Below are 21,735 nucleotides of genomic sequence, written 5' to 3'. Positions count from 1 at the left end.
AAGTCACGATCCAGTAAGACAGGTATCAGGTGGAAAACAGGTAGCAAAGGATATGCTGGAGAACAGATGGCTGTCCAGAGAGATGGAAAAATATAGTCAATCATCAAAAAGTTTAAATATCTTCATAGACATTAGAAAAACTCCCTAGTTCACCAGAAGACCACACCAGAATCAGAAACTATAGTTCTATTTGTTTATAACTCTTCCACTATGTGATTTCTGGATAAGTCAGTGGGCCTTTTGGTCTCAAGTTTTCATTTGTAAAATGAAAAAAAAAAAAACCCACTAGATCAGTAGTTTCCTAAATCTACTCTGTGGAGCTCTAGAATTTCTTAAAAGTGCCTCTTAGCTTCCATGGATGTTTTCTGGGATGAAAAGCAAGAAAGAGAAAGATTAAACAGAGACTACATATAAAAACTCCCATTTCACTGACTGCAACTCTGCTTTTTTTAAAAGACTATTTGAGGTTGGGTGTGGTGGCTCGCGCCTGTAATCCCAGCACTTTGGGAGGCCACGGTGGGCAGAGCACAAGGTCAGGAGATTGAGACCATCCTGGCCAACATGGTGAAACCCAGTCTTTACTAAAGTACAAAAAATTAGCCAGGTGTGGCAGTGCACACCTGTAGTCCCAGCTACTCAGGAGGCTGAGGCAGGGGAATTGCTTGAACCCAGGAGGCGGAGCTTGCAGTGAGCCTAGATCGTGACACTGTACTCCAGCTTGGCAACAGAGCAAGACTCCATCTCAAAAAGAAAAAAAGACTACATTTGATAAGTGGGTTTTATCATTAAAAACTAACTTTAATACAAACCACAGTACTTAAGCAAAAATTAATGATAAAAGCAGGGTTTTAAAAAAAATCAAATACAAGATGAAATTCAATATACACATAGTACAAGTATAAATACTAGGGTAGATACAATATAAGACATGCTCTCAGACCTCAAAGAATATATTGGTTAAAAAAAAAAGAATATGTCAGTAATAGTTCCCTCTTACAAACAACTAAATTAACATATAATTATAAAAAACTATACACTTTATTGAATATAATTACATTATTCCCTAATTTCTGCCAGTATACCAAATTTTACTAAAATTTGATTAAAAAGGGCAAACAATAGCCAACAACAAATAACTACCAGTTGCTGTATTTATTAGAATAGATAACATTCAAAAAGCAAACATGAATTGCATTTTGATTTCAATAGGGACTACATTTAAATGAGATAAATACAAATGAAAATATCCTGTCAACTGTATATGCTGCACATATTTAAGAAGTTATGACTAAAACATTAATTTTTAAAAATCATTCAGTAATTATTGTTTCATAAACTCAAAATACCTTATAGACAGCATCTATAAAGCGCAAGTCATTTTTTGCTATGAGCTCTACATTGGATTCCATTATAAGTTCTGTTACATAAGGTGAGTATGAGGTAAAAGAATAGCTGATGATGGGTAAAGATGCTGCCGGGTCTCCCTTTATCAAACTGTTAGGAAAAAAGAAAAATATTCTTAATAAGCATTTAATAAGCATAATTTCATAAAGCTGAATAATCAAGAAAATACTAGAAATGTTTATAATAATTTAAAACTTAACACTACAGCTATAATAATTAGGTGATACATGAGACCTTCTAGATTCCATTCCCCATTCTAAACCAGTCTAACCAGACTACTATGAAATACCACTGTTCATCTGCTCAAAAAACTTACTCTAGGTCTCTAGTACCAACTATTTACCATTGATTTTCCATAGCTTAGTCTTATGTGATCTACTCCATTTTCTACTACTAATAAAAGCAATGTACCATCTTACAATATTGAAGTACACTTTATGGTTTTGCAAACACTTGTTCTATTACCTCCTTTGCTCTCTACCACAAACTTCCAAAGGTAAAGATTACGAATTCTAAGTTACAGATGAGGAAGATGGGGTGGGAAAAAGCATGAACTGTGGCTTGGCTGAGCAGTCTATTACTTTTCACTTACTGCTCGTTCTAAATCTTACATTATTACCTATGCTAATTCCTCCAGTCTAGAAAGGTATCCCACTCTTCTTTGCTTATCCAATTGTTATTTATTTTTTATGCATCATTCATCAAATCTCAAGCTTCCCATGAAGCTTTCAACTTTCTGATCTATACTGATCTCTCCGAGAAAGACTCCCAGGCTACTCAGTATTTGCTGTGTCACTATCTGTCTGGTAGTGTTTCCTGTCTTCTTATTTTCTCAATGTGAAGTACCTTCACCGATTTTCCCACAACAAAGCACAGGAGATATTTGTTCAATTTGCCAGTTACATTTCTTCAATTGTAGTATTTTGTACTTATATAAAACATAAATGTTTTCCAAATAATTCAAGATGTTCACATAAATATCCCCATCTCCACCCAAATTTTTAGTAACACAGAGAACAAATACATGATGATAACACTGCATTTTGTGTTTCTGGACAAATATGAGTTGTTTCTTTTATGTTTCTTTAAAATACTATAATATTTCACCTAATCAGAAAACTGCTCTGGCAACCTTGTCTATCTGAAACACAGTCCAAAAACAGGAAGTGAAAAAAAAATACCTTTGAACAGCAAAATCTGTCCATTTTATGCAAACTATACATAGATGACAGCCAGGCCCATAGTTAACACTTCTTATGTTAAACAATTTCAAAAACCTTGGTTGTCTAGTTCCTAAGGACTTAGCATATTAGAAACAGTAAGAAAAACAGATATTAGAAACTGGCATACCAACACAAAAAACAGCAAGTGGCCAGAAAACATTACAAATGTGAAAAAGTAGAAAAAAGAATCAAAATGAGGGGCGTGTTGTGTGTGTACTTACATGTGTGTGGCAGGGAGACTAGCAATCTGAGTGTCTCCGTGGAAGAAGCAAGTAGCATTCCAAATCTCAATAGACCCTGCAGATTTCAGTATGTTATACAATAATCTAAAAATTATTGCTCTTAAGGATGCTTTTGGGTAATAAGAAAATTAAATGTTTAAAACTGTATTTAGAAAACAAGATAATATTGGTATATTTTAGAATTATTCCTGTTTAAAATGTCTTTTAAAATGTTGACGCTTAAAGTGGCAAGGGGAAAACTTGGCTACTCAAACTGGTTAAACCCCTGCAAGTTCTGGATGGTCAGGATTTTTATGTTTTGAGGAATGAAGATGATTCTTACATACGTGGATTACATCTGTTTCATATCTTCTGCCACTCACATATAATGCCTATAGTAACAGCAATTAGATCTAACTTTCTCCTTACTCTCCTCTCTATCCTTTCACTTTCAGTCTTCTCTTGACAGCCCCTACCTCTCCCTAGTGTAACCTCAAGAGTTATTAGAATATCCATTCTTATATGGATATCCATTCTTATATGTAAAGCCCATTACTGAAGGATTCTACTTAGTAGTTGGTTTAACCATGTTTCACTCTACTCTTGAACATCTAACTTGGACTTGTCCCTGGACACTCATTCATTCAATAAATGTCTAATCAACTCCTAATATGTGCCACGCATAATTCTAGATGGGAGGATTCAACAGTGAAAACAAAAACCAAAGTCCAAGACTTCAGCTTACATTCTAGTAAGCTGAAGGGAAACATTTAACCAATCCATCAATTAATCAATGATAAAAGGTTAAGGGTAAGTGTTATGAAGAAACAAAAGTGTGAAGGGATACAGAATGACTGCAGTACCATATTAGATAGGCATGAATATAGGAAAATGTATGTTGCCATATTCTAAAAACGTTAAGTCATAGTTGCAAAATGGGAGCTAAAGTGAAAGGTTCAAAGTGGGGTCTGTTAAATAGGAGAGCTTAAGAGCAATCTTCAGGTTGCCATACAGAAAAAAATCTACTAACTAGAATATTCCGTATGAAAGGAACACTTGCCTTAAATGTATAAAATTTTTCCTCCATAAAAGAATAAACAAATAAATGACAAGAAAAGATTGACAAGAAATGGCAACAATCTCTTCTTATTCTGGATATATTTAACTGTAAGAAATATCATCCAACTGAATGTGAGAGAGTGGTAGATTATACAATTAATGAAACCTATCATACTTCTATGAGTTTAAAAGTTGTACAGAGATTATACCTTACACAGATAAACACTGTGCTTCTAAACAGTTTTAAATCTTTTAAGTTGGAATTCTTCATTTGTTCATACTCAGAAATAAACTCCTATAATTCCCTGTTTTATGAAATATTTTAATCATTTCAAGGTAGATTTAAATAGGATCCAGGTAATATCTGATTTTTCTTAGGTAGTCCCCCATGTTAAATATTATCTCAAATCACTAGCAAGAAAAATACAATTAAGTTTGATATTATAGCTTACCCTACACAGTCCACCTCTTCAGGATAATTTAGCAAGCGGAGCACCTGTTCTAGGTTCCGTAAGCTTCTTTTTAAGTCACCTGTTGCCATTATGTAACATCGGATTCAGCTCTAACTCTTGAAATAGTCTAATTTTTCACCTAAAAACAGAAATCCATTAAATATTGGTTAAGTCTCTGTATTTTTGAAGCTTCTTGATTCTATTTTGTTCATATCTTACCCTACCTCTTTTTCCCCTATCTTCTTCTCTACTATTCAAGGTCTACTTTGTAACTACTGTAAGTTCCTGAAAATAGGGTGTCTCCCCTACCCTCCTACATGTTTTCCTTCCAAAAAAATAAGTGCCTTATATTCCTCTTATTATAAGTATCTTATAAGACACTTGCCCAAATAGCTTTTTTTTTTTAAGCATAAAGCACTGTTTAAGACACATCAACTTGGAATAACATCCATCAGTGACTCTTTTGGATGCTTATAGAGGCTACTTAACACAATCAATAAAAAATGGAGACAAATACATTCAGCACAGATTTAATCAGAGTCACAGAGCTCTGATCTCACACAGTTGCCAAAAAGATACCTTTCCTAAAAACTAAAAATACATTTTAAAAAGGCAGGGTTCACTTGGATAAATATGACAGATTAAATGCATGTTACCTTCCTTTCCATTTTCTAAAGACCACTAAAATGAAAGTAAATAATTTAAATTCACATATACCCACCAGGACAAAAAGAACTTCAGGAGATTTCACATGACAAAACAGGTATCAACAAAATTTTGGAAAATGAAAAGCAAATGAGTAAGAGACAACCAACCTAGCAGAGCAGAGACAGGCCAATCCCATCTGCCTATTTAGGAGGAAACCAACTGAAGCAAGATAGGTTCACAAATCAGGTGCACTTGATGCTTCTGAAAGACAAAGGGGGCTGAAATAAGAATGATTATTTGAAAGTCTACATAAGAAGCAGCCTACCCTAGAATTTATTTTTCCTCCTGTCTCCTATCCCTACACACATAACTTGCTCAGCAAGGCAACTATCTCTCACCTTCCCTGGAAAGAGAAAAGAGCTTTACATTCTAAAGAAATTGAATCAAAGAGGCACCAAATTTGGAAACATCAGGCAAGGCAAACAATATGGAATGAAATGTTCGAAGGGAGAAAGAACTATTAATGAACACACACACACACACACAGTAATAAAGTTTCTTCCTATATCTCGGCCACAAGAAGCTGTGAGACTTATATCCTCCGTGACAACAGACTATCAGGTTCTATGCTAGAGAAGGTGGATGGACCTAGAGAAAAAGTATCATCACATTTCTGACATTTGAAGAAAACCCCCATTGAAAAGGGCAGGGTCTTGCCCAATAAACCTTAGCAAACTCACTCATTGATAAGTCCTAGCCAGGCACCTTTTTTTCTTAGATTCTCACGTTTAAAACTGAATATATGCTCAAAGGTCAATAACTATTAGAGGGAAGCTTTCAGTATGAAAAGTATATATAAATACCTTTAACAAAATAAGCAGAGAAGAAAAATTGGTGGAAATAGAGATAATACCGAGAAAAAAATTCAAAATGAAGCTTTCCATTCTCAATGATGAGATTAGAAAAAAAAATTAAAACCTAAAACAAGAATAGAAGGATATAAAAAATATTAAGCTTGTGAGAATGCAAAATGAGCCAGAGATTGTTAAAGTGGACCAAAAATAAGATCTAACTACATGTTGTCTATAAGAAATCCATTTTGTTTATAAGATTAAAAGTAAATAGATAGGGAAAAATATATCATGTTAATATTAATTAAAAGAAAGCAGGAACAGTTATATTAATCTCAGACAGCAGACTTTATAATAAGGAAAGTTATTAGGGATAAAGGGGCATTACATAAAGATAAACGACTTAATTCTCCCAAAAAATATAACAATCTTTAATATATATGGACCTGACAACACAATGTCAAGATATATGAAACAAAAACTGACAGAACCACAAGGAGAAATATACAAACCCCTATTTTAGTTGGAGACTTCAACACTCCTCTATCAGAGATAGATCCAGCAGGCAAAAAATAAAATAAAATAATAATAATAATAATAAAGTCAGTAAGGACAAACAATATCATCTATCAACTGGATATAACGAATATTTATAGACTACTTCATCAAACAACAATAGAATACATATTCTTCTCAATTTCACATGGAACATCCAAGATAGACTACCTTTGTGGTCATAAGGCATATCTTAACACATTTTTAAAAAGTAGAAGTCATACAATGTCTGCTTTTAGAACACAACGAATTTAAATAGAAATCAACAATAGAATTTAAAATGATGGCAAAAATAAAAATTTAAATAAGACAAGTTTGAGGAGATAATCATAGTTACACATTGGACGAAAAGATACAAAAGTGGAATAGAAATTATAAGAAAAGTAGAGGACCAAACCAAAAGGTTCAACATCTCATGAACAAGAGAAAATGCGGGAGGAAATTGTGAAATAATACAAAAACACCTCTCAAGACAGAATGTCATGATTTTCTAGGTTGAAAGAACACAATGAGTGATCAACACAAGAAGTGAAACAAAACTCACAGCAAGATATGTCACTGTGACATTTCATAACGTAAAAGAAAAGCTTTGTAAAACATCCAACAAGGCAAGAAAAGATGACATACGAAGAATATCAAAATAGCATCAAAATTTCAATAGCAATGTTAGAAGCTAAAGGATAAAGCAACATTATCTTCAAAATCCTGAGAGGAATTACTTATAATCTTGAATTCTACACTCAATCAAGGTATCAAATATCACACCCAGCAATGTACTCTAGGTATGCAGGGCCTTAGGACAACATTCTAAAAATCAATGTAAGCCATATGAGCAGGTCAAAGAAGGCAAATCATGTATTATCAATGGATGTAGAAAAAGTACTTGAAAAAAATCTAACACCCACCCATAATAAAAACTCTCAGCAAACTAGGAATAGAGGGAAACTTTCTCAACTTAATTTGGGAAAATACCTAGAATTCTGAAACAAACAATACAATTAAAAAATAGGCAAAAGATGTTAACAGATATTTCAGTAAAGAGGACATATGGATTGTAAATAATATGAAAAGTGGCTCAAAATCATTTATCATTAGAGATTTGCAAATTAAACCAAAATACCACTACACGCCTATTAGAATGGCCATAAAGTCTACAAAAAAACCAACAGCTAACACCACACTTAAGGCTGAGAAACTGTATACTTCGCCCAAAGACTGCGAATAACACAAAGATGTCCTATCTCACCACTCCTATTCAACAGTGTTCCAGAAGTCCTAGCTAGTGAAATGAGGCAAGCAAAGGAAATCAAATACCTTAGGAAGAAAGGAATAAAGTGGTCTTCATTTGCAAAAGACATGATTGTTTATGTAGGAAACGCTACAGAATCAACAAAATCCCCTAGAACTAAAAAGTGAGTATAGCAAAGTCATATAAGGTTAATACACAAAAGTCAAATGTTTCCCTATATACTGGCAATAAATAATTAGAATGAAATACAAAACTAAAAACACCATTATCATAGCACAAAAAACACTTTTAAGTCTAAAAAAATATGTACATGATCTGTATGTCACAAACTACAATACTATGAAAGAAATCAAAGCAGGTTTTAGCTAGCAGAGGATAGTGGAACAGGACCTCCCCAGCCCCTGTCCTTCACAGAAGCACCAATTTAGCAACCATCTGTGTATAAAAGTGCCCTGAAGGGTCCAAGTAGGAGGGTGTGACATCCTTCTGGAGCCCAAGACTGATAGAAGCCATTTTGAGAAGGCAGAATCGTGCCCCGGTAGCTGGCATGTGACTACAGATCTGGCTCCAGACCCAGCAGCAGCCTTATCAGCATGTGGGCTTCAACCCACCTGTCCAAGGTCTCAAAGGAAGACTTGTTTGTCTGGGAACCCAGAAGGAACCACACCCACCCAAGCCCCAGTAATAGGCCCACAATCTGCAGACCTGATTTTGAACGTGTAAGCAGACCCACAACCTGGCTCCACCTAAGTGACTGTGGTTTAGAAGTCAGTCTCATCAAGGGAGCCAGCAGGAGAAGATCTTTATCTACTGAAATCACTCTGTGAAGTACAGAAGTGGTAACTGCTCCTTCAAATATACAGATACCAGTGAAAGACTCAAAGGATTATGAGTAAATATAACATGCCAAAGGAAACCAATAAGGTTACAGAAACTGACTATAGCAAGATGAAGATCCATGAACTGCTTGACGAAGAATTCAAAATAATCATCTTAAAGCTCAGTGAGCTACAAAAACAAACAAACAAACAAACAAACCCAGATAGAAAATGAAATAAAATCAGGAAAACAATACATGAACAAAATTTTGTTCAATAAAGGAGAAGCATAAAAAAGCACCAAACAGAAATCCTAGAGCTGAATGATACAATGACTGAACTAAAAAATTCAATAGAAGGCTTCAACAACAGACTCAATCAACCAAAAGAAAGAATCAGCAAACTGGAACACCAGTCATATGAAATTATGCAATTAGAGGAAGAAATAAAAAAAGAATAAAAAGTGAAATGAAGTAATACTACAGGACTTATGGTACACCACTAAGTAACTTAATAAAGACATTATAAAAGTTCCAGAAGGCAAAGAGAGAGAGAGAGAGAAAGGGGCAGAAAGCACATTTAGATTATGGCTGAAAACTTCCCAAATCTAGGGATGAAAATGAACATCCAGACTCACGAATCCCAAAAGTTCCCAAATAGGTTGAAGCCAAAGAGGTCTGCACCAATACACACTATAATGAATTTGTCAAAATTCAAAGACAGAAAAAAAATTTTGATAGCAACGACAGAAAAGTAACTTATTTCATATAATGGAGCCCCCATACAGGTATTGGTGAATTTCTCAGCAGAACACTTACAGGCCAGGAGAGAGTGGAATGACATATTCAACATACTGAAAGTAAAAAAAGAAACCTGACAACCAAAAATAAATACCTGAAAAAACTGTCCTTCAGGAATGAAGGAAATAGCCATGAGTGGTGGCTCACACCTGTAATTGCAGCACTTGAGGAGGCTGAGGCAGGCAGATTGCTTGAGCTCAGGAGTTTGAGACCACCCTGGGAAACATGGTGAAATCCTTTCTCTACAAAAAATACAAAAATTAGCCAGTCATGGTGGTGTATGCCTCTAGTCCCAGCTACTTGGGAGGCTGTGGTAGGAGGTTGGCTTGAGCCCAGCAGGTTGAGGTTGCAATGAGCTAAGATTATGTTACTGCACTCCAGCCTGTGCAACAGAGCCAGACCTGAAAAAAAAAAAAAAAAAAAAGGAAAAGGAAAGAAAAAGAAAAAAGAATAAAGAAAACATAAAAACTTTCTCAGATTAAAAAACTCAGGGAGTTTGTCACTTTCAGACATGCTCTAACAAGAAATGCTAACAGGAGTTCTTCAAGTAAACCAAAGATACTAAACCAACAGTATGAAAGCAGATGAAAGTATACATCTCACTGCTAAAAGTAAACATGAAAACAAACACAGAACATTGCAGTACTGAAATGTGTGGCACATAAATCTCATTGAACACTAGTATATAAATTAAAAGACACAAATAGTATGAATAACTATAACAACCACAGAAATTTGTTAATTGAAACAATACAGAAAGAAGTAAAATCTGAAATCAATTACATATATTGGTGAGGAAGAGTGGAGAGGAATGTAGAGATTCTGAATGTGAATGAAGTTAAGTTGTTACTAGTTTTAAAAAGCCTGCTATAACTACATAATATTTGATGCAAACCCCATGGTAACCAAAATAAAAAGTAGTAAATCAACAAAAAAGAGAAAAAAGAAATCAAAGCATTTTACTACAATCATCAAATCACAAAGACAACCAACAAGAGAAGACAAGAGAAACAGAAAGCAAATAGAAAACTGAATAAAATGGAAACAACTAAGTACTTAATTATTAAAAATTATTACTTTAAATTTTTAATAATTAAGGGCTCTCAAAAGACATGGAATGGCTGAAATGGATAATAAAAACAACACGCAACTATACGCTATCTACAAGAGACTCTAACATTTAAGGACACACATAGGCTAAAAGTGAAGGGATTGAGAAAGATACTCCATGCAAACTAAAACCGAAAGAAAGCAGGGTTGCTATCTATATCTATATTAGACAAAATAGACTTTAAGTCGACAACTGTCAAAAGAGACAAAGAAGGCATTATATAATAATAAAAGGGTCAATTCAAAAGAAAGATATAACAACTAAAAATACATATGCACCCAACATCAAAGCACCTTAAAATATACAGCGAACACTGATAAATTTGAAGGAAGAAATAGATATCAATACAGCATAGAAGGAGAATTGGATACATCACTCTCTGTAATGTACAGGTCATCCAGACAGAACACCAACAGCAAACATTGATAGAGTTGAAGGAAGAAATAGATATCAATACAATATAGAAGGAGACTTTGATACGTCACTGTCTATAACATACTGGTCATCCGGACAGAATACCAACAAGTAAATCGCAAACTATACAGCATTTTAGACCAAACAGACCTAACATGCATATACAGAATATGAGACCCAACGAAAGCAAAATAATCATTCTTCTCAAGAGCATATGAAACATTTTCTATAACTGATCACAGCCTAGTCACAAAACAAGTCCTAACAAATTTAAGAAGACTAAAAACATTCTAAGGACTTTGATCACGATGGAATGAAACTAGAAATCAATAATAGAAAGAAAATGGGAAAATTCACAAATACAGGGAAATTAAATAACATACTATTAAATAATACTGGGTCAAAGAAGAAGTCAAAACAGAAATTATAAAATATCTCAAGACAAACAATAATAAAAACACAGTATACCCAAATATATAGGATGCAGTAAAAGTAGAGTAAGAGAAGTGTTTATAGCAATAAATGGATTAAGAAGAAGAAAGAGGGAGGACATGGCGGCTCACGCCTATAATCCTAGCACTTTGGGGGGCTGAGGCAGGCGGATCATGAGTTCAAGAGATAGGGACCATCCTGGCCAACATGGTGAAACCCCGTCTCTACTAAACATACAAAACTTAGCTGAGCATGGTGGTGCACACCTGTAGTTCCATGTACTCGAGAGGCTAAGGCATGAGAATCACTTGAACCTAGAAGGCAGAGGTTGCAGTGAGCCAAGATCATTGTGCCACTGCACTCCAGCCTGGTGACAGAGCCAGACTCTGTCAAAAAAAAAAAGAGAAAGATTTCAATAAACAACCTAACTTTACACCTCAAGGAACTAGAAAAAGAACAAACTAAATTCAAAATTGGCAGAAGGAAGAAAATAATAAACATTAGATCAGAAATAAATGAAATAGAAAATTGAAAAACAATTTTAAAAATTGACAAAACTAAAAGTTCCTCTTTTGAAAAGACAAACTAAATCAGCAAATCTTTGGCTAGACTTTAAAAATAGAAGACTCAAATAAAAGCAGAAATCAAAGAGGAGACAACTAATCCCACAGATACAAAAAGTATCATAAGGGACTATTATGAACAATTACATGCCATCAAACTGGACAATCTAAAAAAAAAAAAAAAAAAAAGGATAAATTCCTAGAAAACTATAACTTACCAAGACTGAATCAAGAAGAAATAGAATGCCTGAATAGACAATAACAAAAAAGGAGATTGAAGGAATAATCAAAAATTCCCACAAAGAAATGCCAAGAGCCAGACACATTCTAGCAAACATTTAAAGAAAAATTAATACAAAACCTTCTTAAATATATCTTTAAAAAAAAAGAAGAGGGAACACTTCCAAGACCTTCTGAGGCTTGCATCACCCTGACACCAAAGCCAGATAAAGAAACTACAAGAAAACTACAGTCTAATATATTTGATGAAGATAGATGCAAAAATCCTCAACAAAATGTTAGCAAACCAAACACAACAGCACACTAAAAGAATCATAGACCATGACCAAGTAGGATTTTTCTTTGTGATACAAGGATGGTTCAACACATGACAACCAACCAATGTGATATACTGCATTAATAGAATGAAGGATAAAACTCACATGGGCATCTCCACAGATGCAGAAAAAGCACTTGACAAAATTAGATACTCTCTCATGATAAAAACTTTCAATAAATTCGGTATGGAAGAACCTTATAGCAAATTAGGTAAAGAAAGAACAAAATAAAGTCCATTTATGAGAGGCCCACAGCTAACATACTTAAAGGTAAAAAACTGAAAGCTTTCCCCATAAGATCAGGAACAAGGCAAGGAGAGGCTACTTTAGCCTCTCCTATTCAGTGTAGTATTTTAAGTCCTAGCCAGAATAACTAGGTAACAAAAAGAAATTAAAAACATCCAAATCAAAAGAGAAGAAGTAAAATGATTTACATGTTTGCAGATGACATGATCTTGTATGTAGAAAACCTTAGGGACCCCAACAAAAATGTGAGAATAAACAAATTTGGCTTTAAAAAAGAAGGAAATCCTTCCATTTGCAACAACATGGATGAACGTGAAGGACATTGTGCTAAGTGAAATAAGCTAAACACAAAAAGACAAATATTGTATTATCTCAATATATGTGAAATCTAAAATAGTCAAATACAAGCAGAGAATAGAATGGTGTTTGTAAGGGAATTTGGGGAGAACAAAATGGGGAGAACAAAATGGGGAGCTGTTGTTCAAAGGGTACAAAGCTTCAGTTATGCAAAATAAATAAGATCTGGAGGTACAACCCAGTGTCTGCGATTAGCAATATTGCATTCTTAAAATTTTGCTAAGAAGTTAGATCTAATGTTAAGTGCTCTTATCACAAAAGGTGAAAAAAAGATGGGTAGAAGGAAACTTTTCAAGGTGTTGGCATTGATTTCTTGTACTAATAATGGTTGGATGGTTTCACCATATCTACTTATCTCCAAACAGAAATTGTATACAATAAATGTCTATAGCTTTCTGTATGTCAATCAGATCTCAATAAACAGGTTAAAAAATGAAGCAGCGCCAGATCCCTGCACACACACCTCTAATAATAGTCCCTTTGTATATAAAGCACCCCAAATTTTCCCCTTCTGAGTGTGTTATCTACTTAAGGGCCTGGACTACAAAATTCAAGTTTTCACTTTTCACCCAAAGTTTTCCCTTCTCACACAGAATTTTGTCCTTCAGTTAGCAGATTTAAGAAGAGAATTTCAGAAATTACCTTTAAATACTACATTCTTATCTATACCTGGTGTTACCAGCTCTACCTAATTCATTTCATCTTCTTCCTTACCATGAAATTATAGAAACAAAAAGGTTAAATTACTGTAAAACACCTGATGAAAACATATTGTCAGCATGAAATAATTATCATTTAATAAACTGCATCTTTCGAACAATTTTCATCACTTTTTGATCTTCGTGTATTAATAAGTTAATACATGTAAATCATAACCAGAAGGGAAAATCAAAACATTCCATTTACCAAGTAATGATGAAAAATAGAATGTGTGTGATTTAGTTAACTTAAAATATTATGGAAAGCAACAAATAACAGAAATGGTATCTGGGATAAATTTCCTGGACCTAGACAAGGATGTTTGGTGATATCTCAGGCTCTTCAAAACCTTTGCACATGCCATTTCTTCAAGCTTGAAGAGATACAGAGCAACTCCTTCCCTCTCCCATTCTCCATCTGGCTAATACCCCTCGGCATCCTGCTTAAATGTCACAACCTCAAATAAGTCTTAGATCCCAAACTAATTAATCCCCCCCATTAATTTTCTCTAATAGACCCAGTTCTTTTCCTTCTTCGTACTTATCATAATAAAGAACCAAAATCTGTGCCTAGGGACCAAAATAGCACTCTACCTGAAAAGCAACACTCACCCTTGTCATTTCTCAGCTTTATTTCAGAATGAGCTGGGTTACTACCTGGGGTCCCAAAACGACCTATATCCCAATGGCCTAGAAACAGAAGGAATACACTCATTCCCACTCTTGATGCTGATTCTTCACTTTAATAAGCAACCACCATTGTCACTCAAGATGTTTTGCAGTCATCGGTCCCAAACTGCTGGCTGGCCAAGTAGAAAAGGTGAACAGGGGAAAAAAAGGCAAGAAATTCAAAATATCTACGCCTTTCACAGAAAGAGTAAATTGGTACAATTATTTTGGAAAACTTATTGACGATACCTAGTAAAAGCTGACATACATAGGGCCTATGAAACAGGAACATGACTCTGAAGAATGTACACAACAGAAAAACATATACGTGAACCAAAAGATTTGAACGAACTGAGACTTTAAACAAAATGATTCATTTTTTTAAAAAAACTACCCCAAAAGTAATAGCATGGAATTTATTTCTAAATGACTAAATTTCTTGCATGGAGTGGGGCTTTCATTAGATTTTCAAAGGAGATTTTTCCCAAAGAAGAGTCATAAGTAGGTATATAAAGGATTAAGAAGCTTTGCTAGAAGGAGATAGGCTTCTGAACTATAAAAGTCTAGTCAGCCAGTAAGGTGAAACTCAATAAGTTACATAAAAACATCTACCACAACTGTCCATGGACACTTCATAGAAGAAAAGTAATACATAACAATACCTTGAGTAATGAACCCTTTGAAAATGAAGCTCCTTTAAAATGAAGTAATTACATAAAATGAAAACAGAACAATTCATAAATCAAGTGAAGCTGGGTGTTTTCCTTCAATTCGCATTCCCCAGCTGTCCAGGATACAAATCATCCCTTTACATACCTTTTCTCTATCTTTAAATAAGGACAGGTAAAAAGGCTAGCAATTTACAAAATCCTAAATTTAGTAAGCTTCCTACTTTAAGCCCCTCGCCACTCATTTCCATAGCTATTTCCCCAGGGTAGAGCAACTGCTCCCTCTCTTTATGAACCTTTCTGTTTCTAGTCAGTTCTCCTTTATCAACATGGTAGGGAAGAGCTTATTGAATATACTTTTATAGACTTGTGCATGCACATTTTAGTCACCTTTTTTCAGCCAATCAATTACTTCAACTAAACATTTACATTTTTAGTCAGAGATAATTTTAGGTACTGTCAAATGGGAGATAACTAGAAAAAGAGAGTCATCCTGAAATCACATTATACAAAACACTGGCCAAGAAGGTAAATCCTCTTTAGTATCCTTTAGGATGACTGAGGGTGGATGGACACATGGAAGTCTAAAAGAGATTTCCCAAGATCAGCCTTGACCTTCCTGAAAAACACGAAGTGAGGACTACCCTTAACTGCAAAAAATGTATTCTTGGATTTTGCCACTGGCCAATATAGTAGGTCTGAGCTGCTTTCAGGTTCCAGACCCATCTATTTTAACACAATTCTTCTAGGGATACCTTCTTCTCATTACGACATCGTGTAACTTTAACGCAAATTCTATGTCTTTCCAGACTTCCTTTAGTCCTTCCAGATGAATATTCCATTTTCCCAGTGCAAGTAATTTTGTTTTATGCAACACCTTATGATATTTTCTCACCTTTCCTTTTTCTGACATCTTGGAAAACATTTCAGTGTCTCTTACATGATTTTTACCTCTGGTAATGAAATTTCTGACAACAAAGTATGTCTCTCTTCAGTACCAGCAGAATAAATATTTTGAAGAGTAATACAAGTAGAGCTTGTGAAGGACGTAAGTGATAGGAGACAGAAAAATAAAGGGATTTAAAATTGGGATTATTACAGAATAAAATTACAGCTACTGCTCTACATTCTCTTAAAGGATTTTACTAAGTCTATTATAAAATTCAAACGCCCTAAAAACAAGACATTAAAAGAAGACGATCTATTACTTATGTACATTTTAACACCTTACTTTCATTAATGAAAAATACTTTTAAAAATTTAACATTTTCAACTTACAGCACTGATCAAAGGAAGGAAAAAAGGAGATACCACTCAGCTTGCAGCATAGATTCAATAATAAAGCTCTTTTCTTTCTACGAGTCAGATCTGCGCAACTGAACTTGTGGGAGAGGTTGTGAAAATGGTGTACTCTAGCAGTTTAAGATTTTCAACATCTCTCAATCTCAATGCTGTTAGAGGTCATTAAAACAGTGCCTCCCAATAGAATGTCACTGGACCAGAGTGATTTTTGTTTAGAATGTAGCAACTACACTGACTTAGTTAATAGTCAATGGCTAAGAGTTTGTGACATAGCACATAACGCTCGATTATTATCTAAAAACACGTATCAAAAACAGAAAAGATGAGAAAAAAAAGTTTATGAAACTGCAAAAGATACTAGGGAAATAATTCTCTAAGAGATAGGAGAGAGGTCTCAGAAAGACAAAGCACTGAGAACGCTGGGTGGGAGTGGGGAGGAGTAAGAGACAAGAGTTCAATGGGACTGCCGTGTTCACATACAAAATTAAAAGGTTTGCAGATAATTTGGGGGGGAAAAAGCGCCATAATTCCAGAGTAAAAGAGAGCAACAATTTCAAGACTAACTTATTATAGTGAGGGAAAAATCTGTAGCCTTCAATAAAGGTAGAGAAATATTTGAAAAGCTAGGAAAATGCAAACAAGGAAAACACGAACTGCTGTCTTGTCCTCCTTATAGTCAGGAGCCGGATGTATCCTCACCCCAGAGGATCCAATAGGAATCAGTAACCCTGTAACTTTCCAACTCTAAGTCACAACCTAATTCTGATAGGATGAGCTGCCAGGATACTTCCCACTTCGTTGTGACTAAAAGCTCACAGTAGTTGGGTATATAAGCAAGGCTCCCCTCCCGCCACTTGATTTAAAAGAATGAAAAGGCGGACCCAGTCATTCGTCCCCGCCCAGGGTCTCTATAAGGGCGGCGGAGAGAGGCGACCTCTGCCCAATACAGGGCGCAGCCTTGCCGTCTCCTCGGGGCTCACCCAGCAGCCACCAGCAAAGAAGCCGGTTTCAAAGGCCCAGCACGACAGGGACAGGAGGAGGGAGCGTATGCAACCATTGACAGTCACCAGAGTCCAGCCTCCCGCAACGAGTTGCTACAGCCAGGCGCCTGCGCCCAGACACGCTTCTCGCGCAGACCGTTTGTATCTGGAATTGTGGGTTCCTGCCCGCCACGCACCGCGGCAAGACCTTCAAAGCTGCGGGCTTCTCTGCGCTTCAGGATTCCTCGCTGCAGATTCCACACCGCGTTCGTCAAGACTCCTGTGAAAAAGCGACTCTGCTGAGAGCCTTCTCAATGGCCAGTCCAATTCTAACTTGCAGCTGAGAAGTTTTTCTGATCTTGATGGTCAGAGGGGCTCGTGCTGCGAAGTGAGGAACAAGGAATCTATAGCGAATTGTAAACAACGGAAATAAAAATGCGTCTCCGTTAAGAGTTGGAGCCTAACGTCACTTCCGGCAACAATAGGAAACGTCAAAACTAGGGCAGTCGGCAGTTCTGGCTCCTGCAGCTGGAGGTGCCCTGAGTTCTGAGGGTCGTAGTGCTGTTTCTGGTATTCTCATTGCGGTCACCTCCACCGGTGTGGACAAGTAAAGTTTGAACCGGCTTCTCCATGGCCTGGGCACCAGTTCCCGGCTGAGCCATTTTCTTTTTGGCTAAAAGCCCCCGCCCAGAGGCCGATTCGTCGCGGCGGCGGTGGAGATCGCAGGTCGCTCAGGTACCGGAGTCAACCTAGATATTTCAGATCTCTTGCCCTTTCCCTGTTCACCTTCACTTTTCTCGAAAATAAAGACAACCAGTGCTTGCCAGTTGGCCGAAACTGGCCGACCAGCAAGAGTTTGGGACCAATGACAGTGCAAAGCATCTTGAGTGACAGCGGTGGTGGCTCATTAAAGTGAGGAATCAGTGTCAAGAGGCGGGACTGGGTGTGTTCCTTCTGTTTCTAGGCCATTGGGGTGTAGTTCGGTTTAGGACTCCAAGTAGTAACCCAGTGTCGTTGTGAAATAAACCTGAGAAATGACAAGGGTTACTTTCTTCAGGTCAAAGTGTTGGTTTTCGGGTCGAGTGTTATTTTGGCTCCTAGACACAGTTTTTGGTTCTTTACTACTTTCCAGTAATAATGAATGCAAATACAAGTATAGTTAGGATCACGATGGATTGCTAGCTGCTGCAGTAGTCAAACGTTGGTTATATAAAACTTGACAAGCTTTTGTTTGAGTCTCAGCAATTGTGTTCTAATCTCTTAGTAGGTTCTCAACGAATAATATTTATTTGGCAAAATTACATAAATTGATCCCATTCCTCGGTCATTTAATTTTTTTACTTTTATTTTTAGGTTCTGTATGAATTTACAAATAGAATAATTGATTCTACTTGTTTTACAAGTAAAATATTCATTTTCAAGGGTCCTAGGTGTATATCCCCAAATGACTATATCATGATTTTTATTACTGCAAAGTGAAGACAATTTATGTTTTCTATTTCAGCTTTCCTTTTCCTTCTTTTAATGTTTGAAGTAATATATTTCTGAGGTAGGAGCTCTACACACTCTTCAACTCTACCCTTCACGAAAATGATATACGAAATAGAGTAGGTTTCAGAAAAAAGAATAGATAAGTTTTATTATTTTTTTTCATATTTTGTCAGAAATTCATCTTTAGCCAGTTAACCTGACAATATGTCTGATGAGGTACTTCATTAGTTGTCTTGCTGGATAACAAATTACCCTCAAATTTACCCCAGCTTAAAACAACAAATATTATCCGTTTCTGTACGTCAGGAATCAGGGTGCATTTGTAACTTCATTTAATAATAAGTTAGAGCAAATTAACTAATATTACTTGGGGCCCTTGGATCAATTGAAATACTTCCATCCACAAAATATTATAACTTCTAGATAATACAAAATGATTATAATTTATTACATATGACCACTTTAATGGGGAATGTGTGTTTACTGTTGCTGGGTTAAAAGATATTTTCCTCATTTTACAATATAAAAACATTGAATTACCAAATCTTTAATCACAGAGTGTTGAAATTAGTCATTCAAATTTGTAACTTTGTGGTTTATTGTTTAACCAACTGCTCTTGTGCCACTAATTTTTTCCTCATTTTGATTCAAATTTGGAAACTGACACTATTCCATTGACTGACCCATGATAATGCATCAAAATCATTAATACTAAAGTCTAAGAATTATGCATTTAAATTGTGTTTCTTTTTCTTGAATTATTTTACTTAAATAATTTTTTAAGCAATTTAAATGAAATACATCTATTTCTGGACATTTATGTTCACTATTTCTTTTTCGTTTTGCTCTCATTGTTTTGTTTTTCTGACAAATTTCTTGACATAGCTCTCTAATAAACTGAAACATTTTTGGCTGACTTGAATAAATTTATATCGTATTTGGGGCAAGTACTTTTTTTGAGACAGATTTTTATTCTGTTGCCTAGGATGGAGTGCAGTGGTGTGAACAAGACTCACTGCAGCCTTGACCTTCCAGGTTCAAGCAATTCTCCCTCCCACATCAGCCTTCAGAGTACCTGGGACCACAGGCACACGCCATCACGTGTGGTTAATTTTTTAAAATTTTTGTCTGACTGTGCTGCCCAGGCTGGTCTTGAAGTCCTGATCTCAAGCGATCCTCCTTTCACAGCCTCCCAAGGTTCTGGAATCAGGTGTGAGCCACTGCTGAGTCTGGGGCAAGTACTTTACAGCAATATAGAGATAAAAATATTTGTGGTTTGGAGTTTAGGCAATAGCTTTAGGGAGTTTAACTCTGTAGTCAGCAGTTAGTGTATTTTTCAAGAATAGATTGCATAAGATTCATAAGCTATTTGAATTAAGGAACCAGATTTTAGCAAGTAAGCCATGCATGGAGAGACCTTATGTGGAGTAGCAATTTGTGGAAGTCATGAATATAGGGAAAAAAGAGATGGAAAGGACAGATGTTAAATACACACACATACACACAATCATCTCTTCTTTTATTTATTTATTTTCAGAGTTTTTCCCCCTCACTTTATTTTACAGGGTCACAGAATTGTTTTTTCCAATTTTTAAATGGTAGTAAAATATACGTAACATGAAATTTACCATCTTAACCAGTCTAAGTGTGCAGTTTAATGGTGTTAATTACGTTGATAATGTTGTGCCACCATCATTTTATTTTCACAGGATCACATAATTGTTTTTTCCAATTTTTAAATTATAGTAATATATACATAACGTAAAATTTACCATCTTAACCAGCGGAAGTATATAGTTCAATGGTATTAATTACGTTGATAATGTTGTGCCACCATACTCTTTTTGTAAAACTGAAACTCTATACCTATTAAACAATAATTCCCCTCCCCCATTCCCAGGCCCTAGCAATCATCATTCTACCTTTGATTTCTGGTTTTGGAAAACGGAAATGTTTGTATTCATATTACTGGAAAGTGGTAAAGAACCAAAACCTTATATATATGGGAATATCCAGTATTTGACTTTTTTTGACTGGCTTATTTAACTTGGCATAATGTCCTCAAGGTTCATCTCTGTTGTAGGGTATGCCAGAATTTCTTTTCTTTTTAAGGTTACATAACATTCCCTTATATGTGTCGGCCACATTTTGCTTATCCATTCATCTATTAATGGACATCTGGGTTGCTTCCATGTTTTAGCTGTTGTGAATAATGCTGCTATGAATATGGGTGTACAAATATCTTTTCCAGACCCTGCTTTCGATTCTTTTGGATATATACCTGAAAGTGGAATTGCTAGATCACATGGTAATTCTGTTTTTAATTTTTTTTTTTTTAGAAAGCTCCATATTGTTTCCGCAGAGGCTGTAGCATACGTATTACATTCACATTAACAATACATAAGGGTTCCCATTTCTCCACATCCTTGCCAACACTTATTTTTTTTTTTATAGTAACTATCTTAATGGATATAAGGTAGTATCTTATTGTACTTTTGATTTGTATTTCGCTAATGATTAGTGATTTTGAGTGTATTTTCCTGTGCTTATTGGACGTTTGTATATTTTCTTTGGAAAAATGTCTTTTCAAGTCCTTTATCCATTTTTGAATCATGTTTTTGTTATTGTTGAGTTATGAGTTATCTGTAAATTATAGATATTAGATTTTATCAGATACATGATTTTAAAATATTTTCTCTCATTCGGTGAGTTGCCTTTTTACTCTATTAATACTGTCTTTTGATGCACAATTTTTAGTTTTCATGATGTTCAGTTGGTCTATTTCCAACTTGTGCATTTCAAAATCATTGCCAAATTCAGTGCTGTAAGCCTTTTGCCCTGTTTTTATTTCCAAGAGTGTTATATCTTTATGTCTTACATTTAAGTCTTTGATCCATTTTGAGTTTATTTTCATAGATAGTGTTGGGTAAGGTTCCAACCTCATTCTTTCAAATGTGGATATGTTTC

The 21,735-nt window shown here is 35.4% G+C and overlaps 2 protein-coding genes across 22 annotated transcripts in view; one reads left to right on the top strand and one right to left on the bottom strand.

Moving 5' to 3' along the window:
* The window catches only part of CEP44 (centrosomal protein 44), a 42,914-nt gene extending 25,400 nt beyond the window's left edge, over positions 1-17,514 (bottom strand). For 2 of the 14 annotated variants that reach the window (XM_065545686.2, XM_074040770.1), the window contains exons 1-4: positions 17,179-17,507; positions 5,175-5,268; positions 4,360-4,498; positions 1,347-1,494 (exon numbers count right to left, since the gene is read on the bottom strand). In XM_065545686.2, the coding sequence (XP_065401758.1) occupies positions 1,347-1,494; positions 4,360-4,448 (237 nt within the window). In that variant the 5' untranslated portion in view covers positions 4,449-4,498; positions 5,175-5,268; positions 17,179-17,507. Of the gene's footprint in view, positions 1-1,346; positions 1,495-4,359; positions 4,499-5,174; positions 5,286-17,178 lie in introns of all 14 variants that reach the window. The other 12 variants (XM_005556317.5, XM_005556319.5, XM_065545687.2 and 9 more) reach the window with 8 other exon arrangements.
* A 240-nt stretch (positions 17,515-17,754) lies between these two features.
* Positions 17,755-21,735, top strand: part of FBXO8 (F-box protein 8) — a 55,239-nt gene continuing 51,258 nt past the window's right edge. For 7 of the 8 annotated variants that reach the window (XM_074040776.1, XM_005556324.4, XM_074040774.1 and 4 more), the window contains exon 1: positions 17,755-18,012. The gene's annotated coding sequence lies outside the window, so the exon portion shown is untranslated. Of the gene's footprint in view, positions 18,013-21,019; positions 21,077-21,735 lie in introns of all 8 variants that reach the window. The other variant, XM_065545695.1, reaches the window with a different exon arrangement.

This window comes from Macaca fascicularis, chromosome 5 (genome assembly GCF_037993035.2).
Source record: "Macaca fascicularis isolate 582-1 chromosome 5, T2T-MFA8v1.1".
NCBI lineage: Eukaryota > Metazoa > Chordata > Mammalia > Primates > Cercopithecidae > Macaca > Macaca fascicularis.
This window is presented reverse-complemented; position numbering and strand designations above follow the sequence as displayed.